This window comes from Condylura cristata, unplaced genomic scaffold (assembly GCF_000260355.1).
Source record: "Condylura cristata isolate star-nosed mole 26May11 unplaced genomic scaffold, ConCri1.0 scaffold00007, whole genome shotgun sequence".
Lineage (NCBI taxonomy): Eukaryota > Metazoa > Chordata > Mammalia > Eulipotyphla > Talpidae > Condylura > Condylura cristata.
In genome coordinates, this window is record NW_004567108.1 from 28,460,542 (window position 1) to 28,487,297 (window position 26,756).

General features: G+C 33.8%; 1 protein-coding gene across 5 annotated transcripts in view; it reads left to right on the forward strand.

The window, feature by feature from the left end:
- TMEM161B (transmembrane protein 161B) overlaps positions 1-26,756 on the forward strand; it is a 66,033-nt gene that overhangs the window by 22,628 nt on the left and 16,649 nt on the right. For 2 of the 5 annotated variants that reach the window (XM_004678151.2, XM_012721694.1), the window contains exons 2-5: positions 2,281-2,384; positions 14,059-14,142; positions 16,347-16,444; positions 19,749-19,905. In XM_004678151.2, coding sequence (XP_004678208.2) covers positions 2,281-2,384; positions 14,059-14,142; positions 16,347-16,444; positions 19,749-19,905 — 443 coding nt within the window. Of the gene's footprint in view, positions 1-2,280; positions 2,385-7,115; positions 7,144-14,058; positions 14,143-16,346; positions 16,445-19,748; positions 19,906-26,756 lie in introns of those variants that run through there. The other 3 variants (XM_012721693.1, XM_012721692.1, XM_012721695.1) reach the window with 3 other exon arrangements.

Below are 26,756 nucleotides of genomic sequence, written 5' to 3' on the forward strand. Positions count from 1 at the left end.
TGGCACCTACATTTGCCATTTTGGTCCTTCTGTATTATTATTCCTTGTTTTGAGCTGTTCTTGTTCATTCTTCTATTGGATTGAAAGCATAGTTTTTTAAGTTTTAACTTTGTTTTTCTCTATCCCAGATATAAGCAACACCATTGGTATTTGTGTTTTGTCTTAACTTTTTTCACTTAGCATAATCCTATCCAACTCCATCCATGTTGTCACATTTTGATCACTGAGTAATATTCCATCAATCTACTCACCTATTCATTTGTTTTTGGGTGCTTAGGTTGCATCCATAGATAGCTTGGCTATTGTATGTAGTGCTGCAATAAACATAGGTGTGCACATTACCCTTCAAATCAGTATTTTTTTTATTCATCAGGTAGATTGCTAGGGGTAGAATTGCTGGGGCACCATGTATATATATATGTATATATATATAGTCTTGTGAGAAACCTCCATACGGTTTTCTAGAGATGGTGGACTAGTCTACATTCCCATGAAGGTACCGTTTACTTTACACCCTCCCAGAAACAGTTCTTAATCAGAACTTGATTAGGTAGGTTGAGTTATTAGCTTCATTTTTATGGAAGAGGAGACAAAGATACAGAATGTTCATACTACTGTGACTTTGGATTATATCTCTGGGAGTTTGAAACAGGGTCCTAGCTCTTAAACCATTGTGCTTTACTGCCACTTCATAAGCATTTTTGGAGTTTTTAGTTTACTTATTTGGTATATTGGTTTTTATGTAGAAATCAGCCTTTTTGTTGGAGTTGGCTAGAGGAGGAGCCAGCAAAAGTATATGATTTGGTCATCAAGGAGCCAGTAGAACAAGAAATGTGGTAGACTTTAATGGGATAGCTGCTGAGATTTAAGACAAAGAGAGAGAACTTGGCAAGAAAAAGTGAACATGATAGTAGTAGGCGTTTGAATGGAGTGGGCTAAAGCAGAAGTCATATGAGGACTGCATGAGAATATGAAAAAACAGAAATTGTGGGAACACATTTTTTAAAAACGACTGTAAATATGAAGAAGGGAAGGGCTATAGAATGAAAGGAAAGTGTTATATTTTAGAAAGATGACAGAGGAGTTATAGATGTTGCTGTGCTGATAAGGATTTAAATAGAGAAGAGAAGTTAAAGAATGAGAGCTAGTTATTCAGTGGTTGTGGTTTTTGAAAAATTAAAGAGCACGTGGATACGAAGCTCGGAGACGGGCTTGCTGTATATAGAAGATACTCTTTTCTTAGATAATGCAGAAGACTGGTACATTCACAGGTTAACTGTGAGGGTGGTGGTGATGGTTGTTTCCTATGAAACAGAGTCCTCTACTAAGTTGGAGAGTTAGACATTGGGGTGGGGAGGTTCAAAGTATGCAGAAATAGGAGAAGATTTGAATTAGCTATCCCAAAGAACAGGAGGAAAGGGATTGAACATAGCAAACAGGGATTTTTATGATTTTTTTTTTTTAACAGATCCAGTGGCTGTAAATTTGTGAGGATGACATGAGTTAAATTTACTTTTCTGGTGACTTCAGGACAGTTTTTTGCTATTACATTTAATATAATTAATGCTCTTTAATCAGTCGCTACCACCTTAGAATTAGAAAGTACACGTACTGCTTTTATAACTTGGCAAATTAGTGTTTTAAATATGTAAAAAAGATTACGTTTAGAGCAGGGTGAAAAAGATCACTACTTTTCAATTCATTTTGATACCGTTACATAATAGGAATATTTCATGAGAATGGATTTTGAATGTGTGTGCCAAATTTTTCACTTGGATATCACCCTTTGGTAACTTGTAGGGGATTATGACATGAGATCAATTTTTTTTTTAATTTATTTGTTTATACAGAACTGGGGTACAGGCCAGAGGCTCAGGGGCAGTGAGAGGCTTCACCAGAGACATAGTGGGGAGCAGAACAGGCAGATCGACAAAGTACACTGCTGAGGGGAGCAGTGGGCAGATCAGGAGAGGTCTGCCATGCCATGTGGTCACCTCCAGGGCAGGCGGGAATCGAACTCATGCGGAAGTGGCTTTAGCTTCTTAGTGTTGTGTTTTAACCCGCTGCGCCACCAGGGAGGGTCCACGAGATCAATATTTTAAGTTTAAACATGGTCTTGGACACCTAACTGCCAGAATAATGTAACTAGTAAAATTATCTTTTTTAAAGTGTAACCTTCAAAATGTGTGGAGACTATTTCCAGCATTGTCCTGAAATCTAAATTTATTCATTGCTAAACTTGGTTTTTATTTTGTTTTGTTTTGTTTTGTTTTTGCACAGGGTGTGATAGGGATACAGCTGGTCGTTACCATGGTGATGGCCAGTGTCATGCAGAAGATTATACCTCACTATTCTCTTGCTCGATGGCTACTCTGTAATGGCAGGTAAGGTGAGGTAGGCTGATTATGACTGGCACTTTTAAATATATTTAGTTTGTCAGAATAACTTCCTAGAAATTAAGCACTAACTCCTATCTTCTAAAAACATGACAAAGGAAAGTTACTAGAAAAATCTAGATTTCTTATTTTTCTTGAGATATTAATAGTTTATATTTAGCACAGAAATAATGAGGTCATGTTCAAGAATTCATTTCCTTCACTTCCCTGTCCCATTCTGTCCATGACTGCTGAAAATACCATGTAATTTTCCTAATCATCTTTTAAAAGTTTTCATCAGCAAGGGGATGAGACTATAAATTGTTTGAGAAATGACTCAGTGCATATATACTGTTGTTAATGACAATTGAGAGTTTATGATGAGCATTAGGGTTTCTTTGTTCTACTGCAAAGAATTTTAAACTCTAGTACAGAATGGGGGAAGTTATTTTGTAGGGTTACTGCACTATAAGTCACTCCTTCCACAAAGGAGCATGGTTGACTTGCAGAAATGTATACAGTAAAGTAATTAAAGTTAAGTGTAAGAGTTATAATGAGGCCAAAGCAGGAAACTGCACATAGAAATGCACGCCAAAATCCTGTGTAACGTGAAAGATAAATATATTTGGTATGGTCAGTATGATTTCACTCTAATATTCATCTCCAATAAATAATCAGATTCTGTTGCTTGATTTAATGTATCCTTTTTTTGGTGTGTGTAGACCTTTTGAAGTTAGAAAACAATAGCTTTTCATCCTCCTAATGATTTCATACACTGCAGGACAAGTCTTTATCCAAGACCATGCTATCTGCAAAATTTCAATTTTCTCCCTACTAGTTTTATTGAGCTATAAATGCTATAGATCACTGCATATGTTTAAGGCATATGTAACATCATGGTTTGGACTCTCTTTCATGTATTATGATTGATTGCAGCATTAACTTCAACTAACATTCTTCTTACATAGGTATAGTTTAAAGAAAAGAAAGTTGAAGAAAAAAATAAAAGTTTTCTTCTTGTAATGAAAACTTATAGATTCCTTTAAAGAATTTCTTTTCTATTTTTAATATTTCATATTCTTCTCTATGTCTTATACTTTTTATTTATTTAGTAAAGGTAAAGGACTTTTATGTGTGTTGAAGAACTTGGGGTGTAGGCTAGAGGTATGTGGTGGTGAGTATATTCACCAGAGACATAGTGGGGAACACAAGAGGAAGATTTACTGAAAACATTACTAAGGGGAGCAGTGGGTAAGACAGGAGAGGTTTTTTGTGCCATATATGGGTTAGCTCCCTCCTGGATTGGAGGATAGAATTCAGGTCTCAGTGATGATAACATTTAATCCGGAGGCCCTGCTTTAACTTTGTATACATCAATTTTAAATGCAGAAAAATACTATTCTATAGTATTCAAATGCTTGGGCTGTTTTTTAACTATGTAGGCTTATATTCTGTCCAATATTGTTTATTGTTTTTAATTTAGCAAAACCTTTTCTCATTGATCGTGAAAGGGTAAAAGATCAGCTTGGTGAATTGTCATTAATTCTAAATAAGTGAATCTAGTTAATAAATAGGTAAAACACACTAAAGTAGCTTATTTTCTGCCAAGAATTGCACGTTTAAACTCTATTTGTAATGATGTACTAGTGAGACTTCCATATCTCTTTTGGACTTTAAATGTCTTGACAGTCTTTTCTCATTTTAGCTGTAGGGCAGTTTTACATGTTTTTACATAATCTGCTTTCCATTTGTTTCTGTAAATCTTATATTCATTAGTAAAAGCTGAAGAAAATTGAAAATCAGCTTCTTAATTTTTTTACCTTTTTCCTATAATTGTACTGAATCTTTTAAAGATTGAAAATCAGCTTTTCTTTATTAATAATGGAATAATGTTTTAAAGAATTAAATTGTGCGAATATGTGTCATTAAGTTTTACATAATTCCAGGGGGAGCTCACTCTTTAAAAGTAAGATAAAGTTGACAGGTTTTTTTAACATATGATATTAACTTGCTTTTGTTAGGAAATTAACTTTAGTATTAATAAATGCTATCTCTAGTGTCAACTCAGATTCCGAAGATACAAGCAGGTTCTAGTAATCTTACTTCTCTGGTCTAGTTAGCTTTTCCCCCCTATTTTATTTTGTGTTTTTAATATCATCTGCCTTTTATTTTAATGCTGAAGTTTTTAGGTCATGTAAGCCAAATTGCTGAATATTATTGCCTGACTTTGTAGTATAGGATCACTGATTTACCCTTTAGGGATAGTTGCTGTTCTACCAACTTTTTATGATATGAAATTATACAGTTTTTATATTCAGAAAGAGGAAATTTTCCTTAAGTTGCTCCTGTAAAAACTACTTACCAGAAATGATAATTTGCACTTTAAACTATATGATAATGCTGAATTAGAGAAAGAAAAAAATCTAGGACAATTTTTATTATCTATAAAATGCTTACTGGAATTTGAGAGGTCCACACAAACTTCTTAAATTGTGACTAATTTAGAATAGGTTGGGAGTATAGTGGGCCTTGAATAAAACTACTTCTAAGAACTGCTTTAGTGAATAAATGTGTAAATACACAATAGGTTAGTTGTGAATATAGTGGGAAAAACTTTAGTTTTTGCATGTATTGTCTTCATGTTTATTTCACTAGTAGTATACCCTCAACTTGTAAATGTACATGTATTTCTATTAAGTTATGGTTTCTTTCTGTGTCATATAAAATAAACCTTTGTCTAGACCTGTCATCTACCTTTGTCTCCTTTGGCATGGAGGGTGTAAAGTGGTACCTAATTCTATTATTTTGACTTAATTAGTAAACTTGCCATTTTCCTGAAGTCAGTTTGTAGAAGAAATAGCGATTTTTGCTTATTAACTCGCAACCTAATTTTTAATATTAAAATATTGGATAGCATTTTTAAGCTTTTATTTAATAATTTATATGCTGTCACTAGTAGTGTACATGTCTAATTTTGTTAAAAATCTGCATGGTCTCTACCTTGCTTTCATTCTGTTAGTTGCATTTACAATGTTGTAAAGCTTCATAGTGACAAAATTTGTGTCACTGTTACCTCATTTGGATGTATATAGCCTGAGCTAAGTAGGGGAGGAGATGCATTGGCATATATCAGGATCTCATAAAGCTCAGGGAACTTCATTAAGGATTCTCATTCAGAAATCTGGATCAAACTGAGGCATCAGAGAAGAATTAGGCAGCAGTCCTGGTTAATCTTTCACAAAATGGTAATTCAGGTATTCAGCTATCCTTCAAGACTTCTAGGCTTGAAGATATTCTAGGCTGCTTCTTTTCTTGTGCCTCCTCTGTTTCTCCTGCTATCTTGGAGCACTCTGTTAGATGCTGTGCCAGTTAGCAGGTGAAGAATTGAACTGCAAATCTTTCAAGTGATTCTGTGGCCCATGCTTAGAAGTAAATACCTTATTTCTGGCCCTCCCTGGTGGCGCAGCAGTTTAAAGCACAGCACTGAGAATCTAAAGCCGCTTCCTCATGAGTTCGATTCCCGCCTGCCTGGGAGGTGACCACATGGCGTGGCAGACCTCTCCTGACCGCCCACTGCTCCCCTCAGCAATGTACTTCCTTGATCTGCCTGTTGTGTTCCCCATTCTGTCTCTGGTGAAGCCTCTCACTGCCCCTGAGCCTCTGGCCTGCATCCCAGTTCTGTATGCACAAATAAATAAATCTTTAAAAAAAAAAAACAAAAACCCTTATTTCTGCCTATGTGACATAGTCTGAGACCTTGTAATTAGTTCTGCCAAAGTATAAGGGAGGTTTGAAGTTGTAGTTTTCATTTTACTTACAAATGGTGAATTTAATATAGGTGTTTTTAAAGAATTTCTCTTTTTAAGAATGAAACAACTTTATTTGCATTTGTATACTAAGAAATGGAATAGATTCAGGTCTCTTCAAAGTCTACTTCACATTCTAGTACTAAATTTATAACTGTTCATCTACTCTAGACCTTATCCTGGAACTGAGTGGCGGAGACAAGTAAAAACTTTTCTACAAACTGTGACTTCAGTTAGCAATTTGTGTAGTAATTTTTTTTTCTATCTTTTTCTTCTAGTTGTACTGAATCTTTTAAAAGATACTTTTCAGGTTATAGGTAGTATGTGGTTTTTCTTCACTTACTATTTTTGTCTTCTCTGTGACTACAGTCATCATTTAATTTAAATCAAAAGGCATAGCAGTATTGATTTTAATATAAAAAACATGCCAACTAAAACACTAGTTTAAGAAACTTATTGCTCAAATTATATCTCTAGCCTTACCATTTGAGATTAAATATATACCATATTAAATGACAAAAACTTTGTAGTCTCCCAGTTTTTCTAGAAATATTTTTTTTAGAAAATATAATCTTTTTTTATATGACATCAGATTTTGTTGATAGAATTCCTGCTGTAACAAGAACTTAGTATCAAGAGCTCTTCTGCCCTTAACCTGTAAGCATTTATTACTGAAATTGAAAAACTCAGTGTGAAAAATTTAGTGCTATGATGTATTCTTCCCTCCCTCCCCAAGGGGAGTAAAGTCATGGGAAACTGGTTTCTGTTTACCTTTAGTGTGAACTGCTCTTCTATAATACAAGAAATACTTGTTCCAACAGTTTCTCAAGTTGCATGAAGATGTTAGTTCTTTATCATGTCCAGCACACCACTGATTTCTAGCTAAAGTATTCTCTACTTTCTATTGTAATTAAAGTTCCTTTTTGTTTTGAAGTTTGCTTGGCCCCTCTTTTCATGGAGAGGTAAGTGATAGGCTATGTTCTTCGTACATTTGAATAGTGGGTTTTGCATGACGAGTAGGATTTTGCTTTGTCTTTATATAATAGCTTCCTTGCTGACCTGCTTCCCATTTTCCTGATTGTTTAGCTAAAATCTCTACCCCTTTATCTCCCTAGGCTCTTCTCTTTGGTCTGCAACTTCCCTTCCTATGTCCCTCATCGAAAATGTTATGGTTGGATTTATTCTGATTTGTTTCATCTTATATTGGCTAAAGAGGGTGTAATAACACCTTCATCCTCAATTGTTCTGACTCTTGTTGCCTGTTCTCTTTTGCATGTTGCCTGATCTAAGAATGCAAGTTCCCTTTGGTGAAAGAAGCCTACTATTCAGATGCACAGTAGGTGGGACTTATGATCTAAGGGAAAGGTTTAAACCCTCAGCTACTGCGCTGATGGAATGCCTGAGCCCTTGCTCTCCTTGCCTTAGCTGTCTTAACTGCCAGCACCAGAACGTACATACTCTGTTTAAATTACCAATACGCAACAAAGGACTATATATGTACAGTAACAATGGATAATGAGACTGTGTGTGTGTGTGTGTGTAGCCTCATATACTGAAAGTTTTTATAGGTATTACATGATTTTGTTTCCCCAGAAGTTTTTTTTCCCCTTACTTGTGTGTGTTGAGTTTTGCTTGACTATGTATTAAAATGTTTTAGTTTGCTCTCTGTACTAAGCTTTTGTATAGTTAGATTTTTATTTTCTGAAATTTTTACTTCTGGATATTTTTAAAGTAGGTTTGCTTCAAATGGCATTGCTGCGTAATATTTTTAAAGAGTAAATCAATACATAGCATATTTTCAGATGCTTTTTGTTTTCATTGCTGTTGAACAGTAAAAAGGCTGTACTATATTTTATGTAAGAGATTTATAGAAGAAAATCATTGAAAGAATTACTTCAGTAATTTAGTGACATATAACATCAGGTTGGCTTTGTTATTTGAGACACTGCTGAGAATGTGAACATAAGTGAGAACCACTGAATAGTTCAGGTAAATGTCATGAAATACTCTGAAATTAATGTATTTGACTTACACGGAAGAAGTTCAGTTTTTAAGTAACATCCTATTATTCCAAATTTACTTTATTTTTTCTATTACAAACACAATATGTACCTGTGATGTAGGAAAAAATAGTAAATTGATGAAAAGGAAAAATAAGGGGTAATGAATTTGCATTCCCATCCACCAAGATAATAATTGTATAAGTTTTGTTGTATTTCTTCCATCTAATCTTTTATATTTTCCCTTAGTGTTTGTAATTATACTGTATGTACAATTTTACCTGTGTTCCTTTTACTTAACATAACACGCTTTTCTCTAATTGTATTTTTGTGACCATTATAATTAACTGCTACATAGATTTCTAAAGCTAATAAATGTTTATATCTGTCTTTCAAACTCATAGTAGAAGGGCATTGTGCAGCTGTTGCAAGCAGATTGCAAGTCATTTTGCTGAGGTAGACATGCAAACTAATAGCAAAGAAAAAGACTAAAAATTGAGATGAGAACTTAAAGTATAGTGAATGGGAGCCAAATGTATGGAATGATACTGTGTACAAAGCACTGACTGTTGTGCCACTGTACTTCTAGGTTTTACTTTGAATTCATGATCTCAGACCTTAGATAACCCCTCTATATTGCCCAGCACTTACATGTACCCTTTCTCAGCCTACTTTTTTCAAATGTTGTCATTCTTAACCGTATGTTTTTAAAACTACAGCTCATCTCTTCTCATCCTCATACCACCAAACCCTCAACTTTAGCTACATGTGCAGTCCCTTTTCTTTTGTAAATGTTTATGCATTTTAATTTTTGCTTTTGGAAATATGCCCTGTCTGTTAGCACCCAATTCAGTATGCTTTGTAGTTGCATTCCCTCTGACCTTTACCACACTTTGTTTTTTTGACTATTGTCTCTGATTAATTGCTTGATTTCTGTTAGATTATTTCAGTTTAATACACTTTTTTTTCTTAAAGAGCTTCCATTAAAAGTAGTTACACTTGGATCCGCCCTGGAGGTGACCCACATGACGCAGCAGAACTTTTCTGTCTTGCCCGCTGCTCCCTTCAGCAGTGTACTTCGTCAGTCTGCCTGTTCTGCTCCCCACTCTGTCTCTGGTGAATCATCTCACCCCCTACACCTCTGGCCTATACCCCAGTTCTGTATGCATAAATAAATCTTTTTTTAAAAAAGTAGTTACACTTGCTGAATATAAAAGATTCTCAGCCAAGCCTCCCTTCCATATTGATATCTTACTTTGGAGTCTGTTCCTATTTCCTTTACAGCCAGAATTGTTAACATTTATTGTCTCCTTAAACTCTGTTTTCTCATTTTCTTATTAACTGTTACTCTTCTACCATGTATTATTTCCTCCAAAAATGCACTATCTCCCACAAATCAGAAATACAGGTAACATACTTCAGTCTATTCTCCTTGCAATTCTTGCCTCCCTCTAATTTGCAGGGCAGCAAGAGATCTATCAGTGAAGTGAAATTAAATTTCTCTCCTTTACTTTTGAGAGCATTATTTTAGCATAAAATCTAAACTCTACATTATGACCATGGACATTGCATGTTTTGTTTCCCTTCTGTTGCTTCAACCTCCCTCATGTTATTCTTGCATGTTGTATTACTGCCTCTTTGGCCTATTGGTTACGGTAGTAGTCTGTTCTTTTGTGCCTTTGTGTTTCTGAAACCAGCTGTCTTTGCCTTGAATCTTCTTTCATTGTTCTCATCCTTAAGGTTGCTTGGTAAATGCCTTTTTAGAGAGATTTCTTTATCTAATACTTCACACTCATTCTTACCACTTGGTACTTTCCTCATCTAATACTTTGGCTCTCCTTCTTACCATTTGGTACTTGTTTTGTGATATGGTAACTTATGGCTTTTCTGTCCTTTTTTGGACTATGTTATTCCCCAAATAGAGTAATTAAGATAAAAAAAAAGCAGGAGATTGCTATTCCTTTGCCTAGCAGAGTACTTATCCCCAGTATCCTCCACAAGTGTTAATGAATGAATGAATGGATAGATAGATGAGTAACAGACTAGAAAATAAGTGGCCCTAAAAGTATCCAGCATCCTTAGTTTCTGGCTTTGAACAGTAATTGTTACTAATGAAGATGAGCTGAGTTTTCCAGTAAGGACTGTAATAAACATAATCCATTTTAGAAAAATGATTCACTAAATAAGATCAAACAAACTTGAGCATATTTTAAAAAGAAAATTGATCCTAGAAAGGAGTCTCAAGGGTCTTAAAACATTTCATAATTATAGGTCTCTAAATGTAAAGCATTTTCCTGTAAAGAGTTCTTTCATGGATTATTGCTTGTCAAAGCTAAACAACTAATCTTAGTTTTTATAAGTGAGTTATTGCTTAAGTGTTCTTCTAAATGATATGTACTCATTCATCACTTATGGATTCTATATTTGTGATTTGCTTGCTTGCTGAAATTTGTAATCCTAAAATCTATACTTGTGATACGTTCAAGGCTGTCTATAGACATATAAAGAGTGGCAAAAAATTTGACTGGCCTGATACTCATGTTCAGTTGATACCTTCTTGTTTTGACTTTCATATTGCATATAAGTGTCCTTTTTGTGGTTTATTTAGTGCCATGTTTTTACATTGTTTGCTTATTTTGATGATTTTGCCATTTAAAATAATCTTCAAGCATAGTCCTGAAGTGCTCTCGAGTGTTCCTAAGTGCAAAAAGGCTATGATGTACCAAAGAGAAAAAAATTTACTGTAATGATTCACAGAACTCAGGAAATACTCTACTGAAAATTATAGAAATTAGGTAAGCTTTGTTCAGGCATAAGTTACAATGCTGTTGGCCATGAATTTAATGTTAATGCATTAACAGTGTGTATTAAATAAGTTGTCTTTAAACAAAAATCCACATAAATCAAAGTTGTGTATTATTATTGATGAAAATACTGTGACCAAAGGCTCTCAGGAACCTAACCCTGTATCTCCCCTAGGAACAATGGTTCAGTGTTCGCGGAGACTTTATAGAACTTAACTACTACCGCGAATAACACGCATTGACTGTAAGTTAAAATTCTAGACTTGGTTCAAAATTTTTGGTAGTCTGTCCTCACCCACACTCATTATAATTTAGGTTGGGACATATTATTAAAACAAAAGGAAAGCTGAATTCATTTTGGTTTGTTGTTCATTTTTGAGTACTTACTATTTGCCAGTAAGTTGTACCAGTTTTAAATTATGTGTAGCAAATTGAGTCAAAAAATCTTCACTCTTTAAGAACTTTCAGTTAGGCAGGTGTTCTGTTTTAAGTCGTCTGATCTTATACCAGCTATCTGGAGTTAGCTTAGACTCTAATGTTGAAGATAAAATCACCCCTAAGACTATCCTGCTTCAGTTGCTAGCTTCAAGTTCTTCAGATACCCAGATCATCCAGACTTCTGACCAGCTGGTTACAAGCTACACATTGAGTGTTTCCATGACCTCATTAGGTTTTATAGTAAACTAGATGTCTATAGTTCAGTATAATATTATATCTACAATTATAGTTTTATTATAAAGGATGTACATTGGGAAAAGCTTGTGAAGGAACTCAGTTTCCATATCTTCTAATTGGATTGTCAGGGCTTGTCACTCTCCAGGTACACCCATGTGTTGACCTACCAGGAATTACCTATGACTTTTAGTAGCTAAAAATTTTATGGAATTTCATTACATAGGTATGATTTAAATCACTGACCACATGAGATTTTAGTGTCTTAGCCATGTAACCTCCTTGGAGGTTGGGTATCTAAAAGTCCTGACTCTAAGTCACATGGGTGACTTCTGGCAGCCAGCTTCCTGAAGATACCTTTAGTTATCTCATTAGCATATAGCTGCTGCTTATCACTCAGAAAGACCCAAGTGCTTTTGAAACTCTGTTTTAGGAGCTAGGCAAAGACCAAGGAAGACTATCTTATAAATAGTGAAAAGTAAATTAGGCACAGGAGTGATAGTTGAGAGAACAAAAACTGAGTTTGTGGAATAAAATGACATTTAGTGTAACTGAACTATCATGTTTAATGTTCAAATAAGGAGCCAGTAACTGCACTGGACCTAAAAATGCCTCTAAATTTCTAAGTTCTCTTATTTGGAATAGTGTGCCTACCTTGAACTCTCCAATCCATAGTCATTAAAGAGTGGGGTGGGAGGGAATAAAAACATTTATAAGTGGGTAGGAGGTGGGCAATTTAGATAAGTCTAGAGGAAATACACTATGGTCAGGTCATGAATGGCTGTGGAAACAGTAGATCACAACCATTAAACATTTGGGCCTTTTAATGTGTGCTACTACTTTAATAGAAATTGTCATACCTATACAAAGAATAGGCAGAATGATATAATCAGTATATATTGAGTATAATGAGCTTCTGTGTATTCATCACAATGTTGGTGACCAAATTTGTTTCACTATGTTCCCTTCATCTTTCCTCCTCCAGCTTATTTTGTAGCAGATTTTATTATTGCATACATAAATATTTCAGTGCATATCTGTAAAAAATTTGAGTTTTTTTGCAAATTATGAGACTTTAATTCTTTAATATCATCAGTTACAGTCATTACTCAAATTGTGAGTTTTTGCATTGTTCTTAATGAGAGCAAATCAGTTGTTAACGATTTTTAGTTTTCTTAAAACAGCTATTTTGGCTTAAAAATCTAGACTTTTATAATTGAAAAATGTAAGATTTGGCAATATAGGTCTTTTTCCTTTTGAATACGAACAGGAGCTTGTTAATAGACTGTCTTACTCATTGCTTTACTTTAAATGAGAGGGATTTTTTTTTAATTTATTCATTCATACAGAAGTGGGGTACAGGCCAGAGATGCGGAGGGTGAGAGGATTCACCAGAGACAGAGTGGGGAGCAGAACAGGCAGATTGACGAAGTACACTGCTGAGGGGAGCAGTGGGCGGGTCAGGAGAGGTCTGACTCACCATGTGGATCTCCTTGGGGCAGGTGGGGATTGAACTCATATGGAAGTGACTTAAGCTTCTTAGTGCTGTGCTTTAACCCGCTGTGCCACCAGGAAGGGCCCCCGAGTAGGATCTAAATAGGTATTTTCCTTGTAAGATTTCCATTATGGAGAAACAAGTAAAGGTAGGATCAGGATGCATAGGAGGCCATTTCGAGGGTTTTGTGATAGAACTATGGAAAAAGATATGCTGAACTAAGGTTGTTGAATGGAGGGAAACAGTGTTTAGATTTTAAGAATTAAAGAGCAATTAATGTCAGCAAGTGGATTGGGTGTATTGAGATAAGACCAGACTATCAAATTTAGGTGGCTGATTGTTATTTTTGGAACCCTAAATTAAGAAGGTTAAATATAGGTACGTGTACTGTTTTGGAAATACAATAATTTTTGGAAATACAATGATTTACTCTAATTGTCATGCCCATAAACTGAGAATTTTCCAAGTTAAATTAAAGGAGGGCAAGATAGGAAAGCAAAGCAGAGTACTTACAGTTTTGAAGGCATTCAAAAGGCTCTTTAAAACAGCTCTCAATTCTCTCTATAAACTGAAGGCTAGGTGAGGAATTCTAATATGTTCCTGCTGACTTGACTGTAAAATTCATTCTATTTACTTTTAATAGTAAATTATTTAATCTTAAAATATATTAATAAGTTGCCAGTTAAAACAAATATCTTACAGACAGCATTGCAGAATCTGGCATCTAGTAAGTGCTTGGTAAGTGTTTCCTGGATTTGAGTCTAATCTTTTTAATTTTTAAACAGTAGCATATTTCAGAGTAGATATTTCCACATTTTCAGTATCTTTAAAATTGTAGAATAAGTGAGTAATTCTGGTGATGATTTTAGTTGCTTTACTCAAAAGGACTATGTTTTTTCCCCTTAGTTTGAGATGGTATCAACATCCTACAGAGGAAGAACTGAGGATTCTTGCAGGGAAGCAACATAAAGGGAAAAGCAAGAAAGATAGGTAAGTTATATTGTTGAGCTTATAAAGTACTAAATATTTGACATAATTATCTATATGTAAATATCTGTTTCTATAGAATTTTTTTTTTTTACTTTACAGGGACATTTATTGATCCTGCTATAAGTAGTTGATAAATTTGAGATCAAAACCTGTGATTGGAAATATTACTGAATTGTCCTTTAAAAAATGTAATATCTAGTAATCAACATATGAACACAGGAGAATGATTCTTATTAAGAATTGTTAATTTTATTCTTTGTGTTTAAATTATAAAAACAGTGTAATCATATTAAAAATGGAGGGTGGAGTTGACTGGCAGTAGCCATTTTTTACATACAACTTATAGAGGTTGTTGGCTTCAGTTCTTTTCCAAGTTTTGCTACCCTTCAAAAGTGGGTACATTAACCCACTTTTTGAAATGAAGGGATGAACAGTATAATTTCTTAGCTCCTTTTCTGCTGCTGAATATCATGTCAAAGTTTATGAACAAAACACTTGTTAATACATCTCACTTAAATGAACCTATAACAGTCTTATATATGGAAAAAAGAAACAGTAATTTTAAAGGACCTCTCCAACTTAAAATTTTTTTTCTGCTATCTTCTGTGTGGTATTTCATTGTATTGTTCTTTAAACACAACAAATACGATCTCTATAAAGGTAAATTCTGCTACATATTAATTTTACCCTCCTGAGTAGAAAATAACGTTTTTGTACAGCATATGATACAGCAAATAAGATAGTGAACATGTGATTTGCTCAGTAACTCTATTCTACTTCCTTTTAAACGTAAAGAATATAAAATTAAAATGACAACTTGTTACTATTTTAATTGAATTCTCAAGGGTTGGATAATTTGCCTTTTTGAGTGGTGGACCTTGGCTTCCTCAGGTGGGGAGAACTTTTTAGAACCTGAAACAATAACTTAAATACATTATAAAATGGTGACAACAGATTGTTGTGAACTATATCAATATATATATATATCATAAAATTTATATAAACCTGGGCTAGTGCATTTGTAGGTACTAAAAATTCTTTAAATATTAATGATTATTTCACATGAAATTTCACTTACTAACAATTTATGTTAAAGCTTGTTGGAATGTTAAGTTTAAATCCTCCTTGTCTGTGTCCCAAAGTTATCTGTGTTCTTTAAAGAAAATATTCCTGCCTAAGACATGGTTTTCAAAGCACTTTTACACGTAGTTTAATTAATCTACACAGCAACCCTCAATATTACCTATAAATTTGTTTTATATTTTACTAATGAGGAAGTTATTGGTGAGAAGTATTAAATGAGTTGTCGACGTTCAAATAACTATTAGAAGTCAAGATTTTTAATACAGCTTAGTTTTTAGTTTTGTGTATTTGTTACCACTCCATTTCTACCTATTCATAGCTACCATATTCAGCATTTGTAAAAGTTTTGTATGGTGTTTATTTTAACACAAATTTGAATTCTTATTATGCCAAGTAGTTAGCAGTTTTATTTTTATAATAATTTATATTTGCAAAAAGATGAAGTAAAGACATTCTCATTCCTAGTAGTAATAATTATATTTTGATTCACTTACATTTTACATGTATTTTTACTGAGGTTGCCCCTGTTTGTTCAAGAATATGAATGTAAAATTTTTTCTTGGTCTTTGTTTATTGCTTTCTGTTTTGATTGTCTTAAAAAATAAGTTTGGGAATGATATATGTGCACCTGAAGGATTTATCTCTGTGATTTCTCTCATCTGTGAATTCGTAGTAAAAGTAACTTCAAATGAGTCTTTCACATTTCTTAATTTCTCATGCCCATAAATCTATTAAGATTTCTTCAAAGAGTAATACATCTTGTCTTCATTTGTTTTTGCTCTGGTGCTTAAAGAAAGAGGTGTTAAGGTTATCTTTAAATCTGTAGAAGAGTGGTTAAGAGAAGTGGGGTGAATGCTAAGTGAACAAATATTTTCCTGTCATTCATTTAGCAATTCTTTCCTTTGTAATCTCTATGCACATAATTTATATCTATATTTGTAGCTTCCCCTTTTGAAAAACTGTTTTTGAGTACCCTTCCTCCTTTTTGATGAAATAGTAGAAACTCTGCTTGCTTTCTCACTGCGAAATTTCAAATTTCACTTGTTACCAGTCTGTTAACAATCCCTTGGATAACGGTGTAGTTAACTTGTTTTTTTGTATCACTTGTCTGATTTTTATAGGAAATATAATGGTCACATTGAAAGTAAGCCACTAACCATTCCAAAGGATATTGATCTCCATCTAGAAACAAAGTCAGTTACAGAAGTGGATACTTTAGGTAAGGAAAATCTTGGTAAAGTGTTCTATAAATCTCAGCTTTATATTATGCTGGAGAAAGTACTTTCATTTTATCTGCTGTGGCTAAATTTTTTGGTTTGTATTTCTAATCACTAAGTCTGTTATTCAGAGTATGAAATCTGCCTTAAGAACTTGGAAGTTCAAAATGACATCACTTGAAGTGAAAATCTTTTCTGTTGACCTAACTTGTAGGAAATTATTTTTCCCATTTTCAGATGAAACTGACACACACAAGCTTATTTAATAGCTAGTTGATGTTGAGGTTATAGTTTTCATTATTTCAAATTCCAAATTTTTGTTCTCTATGCCTTGCAGAAATGCATTTGCTTATTGATATTTAATTATCTGTATTTATAATAATTCCAATTTATGCTCATATTTAGCAGAAAGTGTTTTGGAATAATCAACTGGATCAGTTACCTAAAACTATTTAGGGTGCATGCTTCCGCATTGGATATCTTTGAATAAGTTTTAGTTTTTTCCCTGTATCGCAGTATTCATAATTGTATAATAAATGTAATTATTTTAAATTTAAAATGAAATTAGTTGAATCATAGAAAAGATATCTAATGTGATAAAGAATACTGAGTTTCAAGTCTAGCTATATATCAGCATTGCTTGAGCAGCTCTTTTAAAAATGATTTTCTATACCTAGTCTTAGAGAGGTGGTAATTCTTGAATGGCTTCTGGGAATATGTATTTTTAGAAAAACTCCAAGTGGTTCTGATTTTTCTTCAGGTTTGAAAATTGCTCTTTAACGTAATAAATGAGGAATTTAAATAATGTGTTTTTAAAAGGTAATTTTGGCAGTGTTTTTTTAAGTATCATCACATAATTCAACTCTTGTTGTGTTTTTCTCTACCCCAGACAAATCTTAATACATTTACCTAGCATCTCTTACAGAATTATTTTGTGATACAAATTGACTTCAGTTTTGAAAGTTGACTCTGCACCCACAAAGACTGTATGTACATAAAGGGAGAAGGCATTCTAGAACCCACAGATGTCACTGAGGAGCAACATAAATCAGTTGTATTTAATACAGTTAAAGTCTGGATATGTCAAACTCTTTTCTGTTAAATTATTTTTTGTGCACAATTTAAAAGGTTTCAAAGCAATTTGATTCTTGATTTTCATACTTGTTTTAACTAATCCTCTTAATATGTATTTGTATAAAATGTTGACAAGACATGTATAAAGAGCATGCACATATTCCTACCCTGATTTGTAGTACAGATTTTTGTCATTTTTACTTACGATTATTATCTGTTGACTAATTATCATCCCATTAATTTTAATAATAGCTTAAAATTGAGTATCATAAATACTTTCCCTCTATTAACTCATCTTCAGGTTTTGTGAAATATCAATATATAATTTATCAATTTTTAGTTAATCTGTTAGCTAGAGGAGTTACATGAGTTGGCTAAGGTTATAGCTAGTGTTATAGGGCCAGTTTGTGAAAATTAGGCTCTTAGAAGGAACTTAAAAAATAAGATTAAGGTAATGTGGCTTTCATTATTTTGTTGTACAATTTTGAGAATTATTGTTGTGGTATTAGTTTACTGCTTACATAATAGCAAGAGCTTTTCAGCTAGTCATCATAATGGATGTGCTTTATTTAATCAGTGGTGAATGCACTTGGTGCATTTGTGGGTTGGTGTGTGTGTGTGTGTGTGTATGTGTAATGCTGTCTGCCTGATCTTTAGGTTTTTAGGAGCTTAATTATAGTGCTTATCTTTTGACTCCAGTATTGTATTGAAAGGCATATATATATATTATATATATATATATGTATATATATATATATATATATATATATATATATTAAATACGTAACAGGCAATGGGATACCGAGGTTAAATTTGTAGCCCAGACTTTGTAGAACTTTTACTATTGTTGAATGTGTTGTTGATATCCCAGTAACACTTGAAATTTTATCTCAATTTGTACCACCTATCTAAAAGACCCTCTTAAGGAACATAAGAACATTGGAAAATCACTTGACTGTTTGCTGCTAGTTTCTTGTATGAAACCTGTATGTTTGGACAGGCATTAAGAATTAGAATGCTTATTTCAGTTGTTAATAAAAATTGAAAACCTTCAGATAAAGAAAATTTGTTTGTCTTCCCAGAAAGTTACTTAAAAGAATCAACTGGGTGATTTCCAAGGATAAGGGGGTGGGTAGAAAATATCACTTCTGCAAGTACTTGAGGATAAATCTTTCAGGTTAATGTTAAGAAATTGTTCATCACAACAAAAACCTTGAAGTAAATTAAGAGTATTAAACTAACTTGAAACACGTAAGAATTTATTCAGTGAAAAAGGAAGTTGCACTTTATACTATTACCTCATGGTAAGTTTGTTTAGTGTGTTTTGATATTTTAGATAAATTTTAATTTGAATGTATTTTTTAAATGCTGTCTATAAACGTCTAATTTTAACAGTGTCCTCAAGTATTACATTTAAAACTAAAATTTTCCAAAGCAGTGTAGATTATTTTATTATGTGCCAATGAGCCCAAAGGAGTGGAAGGGTATGTACATGGCTTATTTCCACATCTTAAGAGGCCTTCTACAAAATGAGTGGTATGCTGGACTACACTGGCAGATGTAAGCCAAAATATCTGTGATGAGGGGAAATGGAATCACATTTACTTTCAGAGAATGTTAACAATTTTCATGGAAACTCTTAAGGATGGGATAGCTTGTTTTCATTTGTTTTGGAATAGTTTATTGAAGGGATATGGTTTTAGGGACAATTGACAGATGCTTCATCAGCTTTACTTGCAGAAGTAGAAGAGGAAGTAAAAAGTACATTTATCATTTTAATCTGCGATAACTTCTAAAATCACCACTCTCATTAGTATAGTTAATAACTAACAAAGTTTAACCTTCTTTACAGAATTAATATAAAAGTAGTATACTATTCTATACCAAGTTATATTCTTAAAGTTAAGCTGTCATAGCTTCTTTAGATTGTTAAAAAAAAAAAACCAGTATTGATTAAGCTATCTATAAAAGATAACTAATCAGCTGTATGAAAATACTGGTTCATTTTGCAGTAATTTTAACAATAATTTAGCTTTGGCAATCATTTCAGGTTTGTTTTAATTGTTTAATTTACAGAGTATTAAAATTTAATTTGGGGGTGCCAGAATTTTCAGCCTGCGTTTTTAAGCTATTGTTAATTAATTAATTACTGAAAAATCTTTCTAAGCCATTTGTGAAAACTTAGGTAAGAGTTGTTTTTTTTTTTTTTTTTTTTTTAATCTTATTTTTCAGCATTACATTACTTTCCAGAATACCAGTGGCTGGTGGATTTCACAGTGGCTGCTACAGTTGTGTATCTAGTAACTGAAGTCTACTACAATTTCATGAAGCCCACACAGGAAATGAATATCAGCTTAGTCTGGTGCCTGCTTGTTTTGTCTTTCGCAATGTATCCTTTGAAACATCATTATAAATTTGTTTTTCTGTTGTAGCTAACACTACTAGATCTTGTTTCTGATTTTAAAACAATTTTAGTTGATTAGAGAGTTTTAATGTTAAAATCTTCTTGATTTAATTTGAAAAAAGTTGAAAGAAAGGTCAATAGGTTAAAAAGTAAACTACAAGGAAAGATGCCAGTTCCCTGCCTTGTTTTGTTTTTTGTTTTTTTAAGATTTAATTATTTATGCATACAGAACTGGGGTACAGGCCAGAGGTGAAGGGGTAGTGAGAGCATTCACCAGAGATAGTGGGGAGCAGAACAGGCTGATTGACAAGTACACTGCTGGGGAGAGCAATGGGCGGGTGAGGAGAGGTCTGCCTCGCCATGTGAATCACTTCAGGGGTGGGGGGGAGACCCAACGTATGCTGAAGTGGCTTTAACTTCTTAGTGCTGTGCTTTAACCTGCTGTGCCACCAGGGAGGGCCCTGTCTTGCCATCTTTAAGTATTTATACTTAATGAGACATTAAAAAATTCGAAGTTATTTGCAAGTGACTGGAGCTGGTTGATTGGCAGCCCTTTTTGTGGATGATGGAGGAGGGGCCTGGTAGTATCCTTGGGGAACTTTTTTTTTTTTTTTTAAGATTTATTTATTTGTACATACAGAACTGGGGTACAGGCCAGAGGCTCAGGGGCGGTGAGAGGATTCACCAGAGACAGTGGGGAGCAGAACAGGCAGATCGATGAAGTACACTGCTGAAGGGAGCAGCGGGCGGGTCAGGAGAGGTCTGCCACGCCATGTGGTCACCTCCGGGGCAGGCGGGAATCGAACTCATGCGGAAGTGGCTTTAGCTTCTCAGTGCAGTGCTTTAACCCGCTGCGCCACCAGGGAGGGCCCCTTGGGGAACTTTTAAATATCAATATCTGAAGTTATGTGATTATCATTTCTCCTGAGAAATAGAAGTTTGAGGTATACGTTTGATAGCCAGTGTGTTTGATAGCCAATGTTGTAGAAACTAAGTACTCAGAAAATCAGCATTAGGTATTAACCATTAGTTTACACATATGCCTGTATCTTTCCCCTTTTCCCTGACTTCAGCTTGTCATTATTTCACTTGATCTTCTAAACCCAGTCTTCTCTGGTTTAACATCTTTAGATAGTAATTCTGGGTTCCATCAGAGTTCAGGGATGATCATACCTAATGTTTGGGCAAGACAGAAGATCTTGTGAGTCGAATAAAACTAATAAAGACATTCAACCAGTCATCCAGTTTTTATCCATTCTGCAACCCTGCCTGTCAGGAGAGATACCTGCTGTCTACAATTCCTGACTTGTCCAGACATTTTATGAATGAGCCATCTGTCTTCTTACTGGCTTCTTCTCTTTGTAGATTTAACATAGAAGAAAAATACAAAGCCGAAGTCAGTTATTGCTTGTCTATATACACTGTTTAAATTTTGTTGATGGCTTTTTTCCCCCCTAGTGTCTTTTCTTTTTCTATTATTTATTGTTTTTACTTTCCCTCCTATGTGGTTTACTTAGTGAAATTTGTCATATAGGCACATTATATGAATGTTGTGTGTTTTATATTTAGCCAGAGACTGTTGAACTAACTTTTACAACTATAAATATGGTATAAATGGATACCATGTTAAGTGTATGTTTATTTTACATTTAGCACCACTGTATTGTTGCTCTGTTGACTCTTGGATTTATATAGATTTATAGAGACAACATTTTCTCAAAGTATGTATTGTACCAGATAGAAATACTGACCATGTATTTTAGTTGAGAAACATTCCCATATAGTAGTAGTATTGTAGTAATTTTAAAAGCAGATAAAGTTTGAGCATTTAAAATGTTACTATTTGATTCTATATAGTATTAAGTATGAGAATGCCATTCAGTCAGAATAAAAAATTATCCTTGGTTATCAAGTCGTATGAAACACACTAAAAATATTTAACTTGATAATTAGATTATAGGTAATACTTTTTTCATGCTTTGAATTCTTATGTTTTCTAAAATACAGTTTATTATGGAATGTTCTTTACATCATTTCTTTAATGTTTATAGATACATTAAAATATATTTGTAGTGGCCCTCCTTGGTGGCGCAGTGGGTTAAAGCACAGCACTAAGAAGCTTAAGCCACTTCCACATGAGTTTGATCCCCGCCTGCCACGGAGGTGACCACATGGCACCACAGACCTCTTCTGGCCTGCCCGCTGCTCCTCTCAGCGGTGTACTTCGTCTATCTGCCTGTTCTGCTCCCCACTCTGTCTCTGGTGAATCCTCTCACCCTCCACATCTCTGGCCTGTGTCCCAGTTCCATATGAATAAAAAACCTTATATATATATATATTTTAAATCTTTTAAAAATATATATATATTTGTAGTATTTATATACACATGTTCTTGATAGCTAATTTTATTTAATGTAATACAATCGTTAATACCATGTTAGCAGCAATTAGAAAAAGGTACTTCTTAGTAACTACTCACGTTACTGTTGATGTGAATAAATTCCATCTTTTTATTTCACTCAGTAATGTCCAGTAATGTGAGAGCAAATATCCCATACAGTAGTCAACACTGAACTGTCTGTTTAGTTTTAACTAATGCACTTGTGAAAGACACCTAACAATAGCAGCCCTGCGGGAGTCTAGTAGCTGGCTGTTTCCCCATCCCACAGAAGACAGAACAAGCTGAAAGGTTTAGAATCCAAGATATTTTCTGCCAAATGTAGCTTTCCACAAAGGGGGAAGTGAGAAAGCAATGTAAGTATGCTTGGGTATGTGATTTTCCTTCAAACTTGGCCTATACCTTCTATGGCATGCTGACAAGTGCTGAATACCCAATATCCAGATTGCCACCAAGGAAGAGTATGTTTATAGCCTGTCTTTTATCTTAGTTATAACATACCTTGGTATGTCTTTCACACTCTGTGAACAAGTATAGATGCAGTGAACTCTGCGTGGCTTCTCTTTATTTTCTTATTGTGTGTGTCTACTTAATAGTCAAACACATGTCTTCATTGATTACATAGGACAATAGCTCTACTTAATTGTAGAATCACACATATATCATTGATTCAGAAATTGTCTGCAGTTGTTACTGATGAGAAGTGTCCTTTGTTAGAGTGCCACTGAAATTAGACACATAAAACTTAAACAGTTGGTTCTTTAAAAAGTCAGGAAGAAAATTGTTTTATATCTGGACCATTTTTTTTTACCCCATCAATTATATTTGGCATTATTATGTAGGACAGCAGTTATAATTTCTACAAAATCTTGAAAGTGTTGAAAGCATGAGAAAGACTTTTTTAAAGGTATGACACTAAAATCTTGAACCTAAAACAACCGTCTCATTACCAGATCTGCATTCATCTCAGCTATCATACCTGCCCCTGGTTTTACTCTTAAATCCAAACTTATTCTTAGCTAATTTCTTTACCAATTATAACTCTGACCGCCTATTTTGACCAAGTTTGAGTATTTAAATTCTGTTTAAGCCAAGTTATGTGAGGTGGTGAAGAGAAAGTAAAGAAAGCCTTAGAAGGGAGAGTGTAGCAGTTCTACTAACTGTCTTTCCTGGGTGATGGCCATGGAATAATAAGAGTTGTTCGCAAAACTTCTGCTGGTTCTACTGGTTTTATAATATGAAACATAAATGCCTATTATTAATAAAAGAAAGGTAAAATGTAAAATGGGGTTTGTAAAAAATTTAGAGATTCACTGATGGAAGTGAACTTAAAAATTAAAATACTCATGGATTTTTATTTAAAGAACCTTTCTTTAACAAATAAACTATCACAGGGTAATAGTGAGTCATTTGCATGAATTTGAGTGAGAATAAAGCTGTTCTACAAAGAATGATAAAGCTTCTCAGTAGTCCTATTATATTTGGCTAAAGGATTGGATCATTAGTCACATTTTCACAGTGCTTGTATTTTACAATGTGACCGGTTTAATGTACAAACTCTATTGTATATTTTTTTAAAGCTGTGTTTTAAAATTTTATTTGCCTTGGTTGCCAGACATGCTAATTTTATACAAGGCAAAAGTTGTGAATGGTTGAAGTTGAAATAAATTCTAAGGTTTTCTATGTTAAATACTCATTTCATGCTGTAGGAAATAGACAATTAAGGCAAAACTAAATGGTCACCTTTTCCAAGTTCCTTAAAAGATCCTAAGTTACTGTCTACACAATTTAGATTTATTAGAAAAATGAAACACTAACCCTTGAAGTGACCTACATAAGATCCTGAAGAAACAGTCAAAACTAGTGAATCTGACACAGTGTATTTGTTTTAGCTTGAAAATTTGTATATAGCATAATAGCTCAAAATTTGGTTTTTTGATAAATTTTGGAGATCTGTGGTATTAACACTGTCAAATTACTCATTTTTTAGGTCCCAAACTTAGAGTTATGTAAAGGACTTTCTTGGCAGAACAGACCATATTTCTGTGTATTAATTTTAAATTATGCCCTTTCTTATAGCTGAGAAATGCTAAGTCCATCTAAATCTAAAAATTTAAGTATTGTACTTTACTTTTTTTCTAATCTCAAAAACTATTTAATATGGATTTTTTTATATATTTAATATGTTTACTTTTATTGTTGAATAAAATTTATGTTACACATTTTCAACAATCTTTGGCTATTATTTCCTTCTAAAGTCTGACTAGATTGAGGCTGACTATAACCGCTTTGTGGGATGGAATTTTAAATATTCATGTTAGTTTTTGCTTATATCTGTAGGAATTTTAGGGGTTTTTTTTAAATCTAAGAAAATAGCATTATTTTTAAAAGAATTTTCACTTGGTAGATTATAAGGATTAATGTATTTATTGCTATTTATAGCAGGCATTGTGACTGTATTTTGAATGCTTTGGTTGTCTTTTCTGATGGAAAAATAGTAGTAGGTTTATTGGTTTGAAATGGTTTTTTTTGCATAGTGATAAAAAAATATATTTTTTCCACAGTAGTAAATCTTTTTTAGTATACATGAAAATTATGAGTAGAAATGTACTCTATTTAAGATGGTTATAAATTTTGTATAAAAATGTTTGAGAAAGCTGTCTATAAGATACTGCCTTTTAGATTTCTTCTCAGAATATCAGATCATTCCTTCTCAAAGGAAAAGAAAAGATAAAATTTCTTTGAGTAATTTTCACATATTTAGGTGTAGAAAGCATTTTCTTAATACTAGAATTGGATTTTTAAAGCAGTGTAAGTACAAACTAACTTTAAACTTAGTAGTGCCTTGATAAGTGTGTGAAGTTATCCTAGATTCTTAAAAATTGCTATTTCAGATTAAAAAATTAGGCCTGGCCCTCCCTGGTGGCACAGCGGGTTAAAGCACTGCACTAAGAAGCTTAAGCCATTTCCACATGAGTTCGATTCCCGCCTGCCCCGGAGGAGACCACATGGCGTGGCAGACCTCTCCTGACCCGCCCGCTGCTCCCCTCAGCAGTGTACTTTGTTGATCTGCCTGTTCTGCTCCCCGCTCTGTCTCTGGTGAAGTCTCTCACTGCCCCTGAGTCTCTGGCCTGTACCCCAGTTCTGTATGCACAAATAAATAAATCTTTAAAAAAAAAAAAATTAGGCCTGTTCACAAACTTAAAGGTAAATATTCAACCAAGCAGCAAAGATCTAGAGAATACTTTCGTTACATTTATGTACCATTAAAGTTCAAAATATTGTATGATGTAATAGGTTATCAAATTAATTATAGTAGTAAGTACAGTGAGTTCAGAAGAATGGTCTGTTCTGAAGACACATAAAGTTTGTACACAACTTCACAAAGGATGTAGAGCCTTGGTTGAGTTTTTTATTAGTTAAATGTAAGGGAGGATGGTAGTTCAGATAACAGTAATGATCCAAGACTTACTACTTCTACATTCAAGAGATTGTATATGTATTATTCTTATTTAAGTAGAGGTTGGAAACTAATAGAAGCTTGAACACACAGTGTAGCCAGATCATAGTATTGCATACCAGGATGTTGTATGTATATGGGTTCTGAGGTTTTGTTTTAATGTGGGACTCAAGCACTTGGTTTTAAGGTTTATATAGTAATTTATAAGACTTGCAGTTGCAGGGGTTATAGTATCTTAGGTGTTTTGGTGTAGGATTGTATGAAACTATTAGTGATACAAGGACTGGTATGCTTCATGTCTTGACTAAGTTGCATCTGGTTTTGTAGGTTTTTTCCCTTTAGTCTGGATACGTTTTTGTAATTTGGTTATTATTTGGTTCAAGTTTGGTGGTTGAGGAATTTTACTTTGGTCATTTAATACCTTTTATTTGGCTAAAGGTGTCATTTTTCTTCTAATAGATAAATGAAGGGATTGGAAATGATCTCTGTGGAGTCAAGTACCCATTTTCAATAAAAATGAAGCAGTAATGTTTTCAACCTTGATTTTGGACTCAGGCAACGAACAAGATCAGATCTTGTTCTCAAAAGTAATTTACGTGGAGTTTTGCATATTGGTTTATAACCTTATACTCTCCCAATGTATACCCTCTTCCTGATAATGCCAAGACAGAGATGAGCTTGTAATGTTTGAGACTAGTAAGATGATCCACCACCTTAATTTCTTTTAATTTGAAGTTTTAGAAAAGAAGTAAATGAGTAAGGACAAAAGATTCAGTATTTCTGGGGGGAGGGGGGATTTTAGTATCTGTATTCTAGAATCTCATCACTACTATTAAGTAGGGTTATGTGAACTTACCTTAAATGTTAAAAGTTATGTCAAGTAACTTTTTTAAGATACATTTATTTATGCATATAGAGGTAGAGGGATGGTGAGAGGCTTCACCAGAGACAGAGTGGGGAGCAGAACAGGCAGATCGA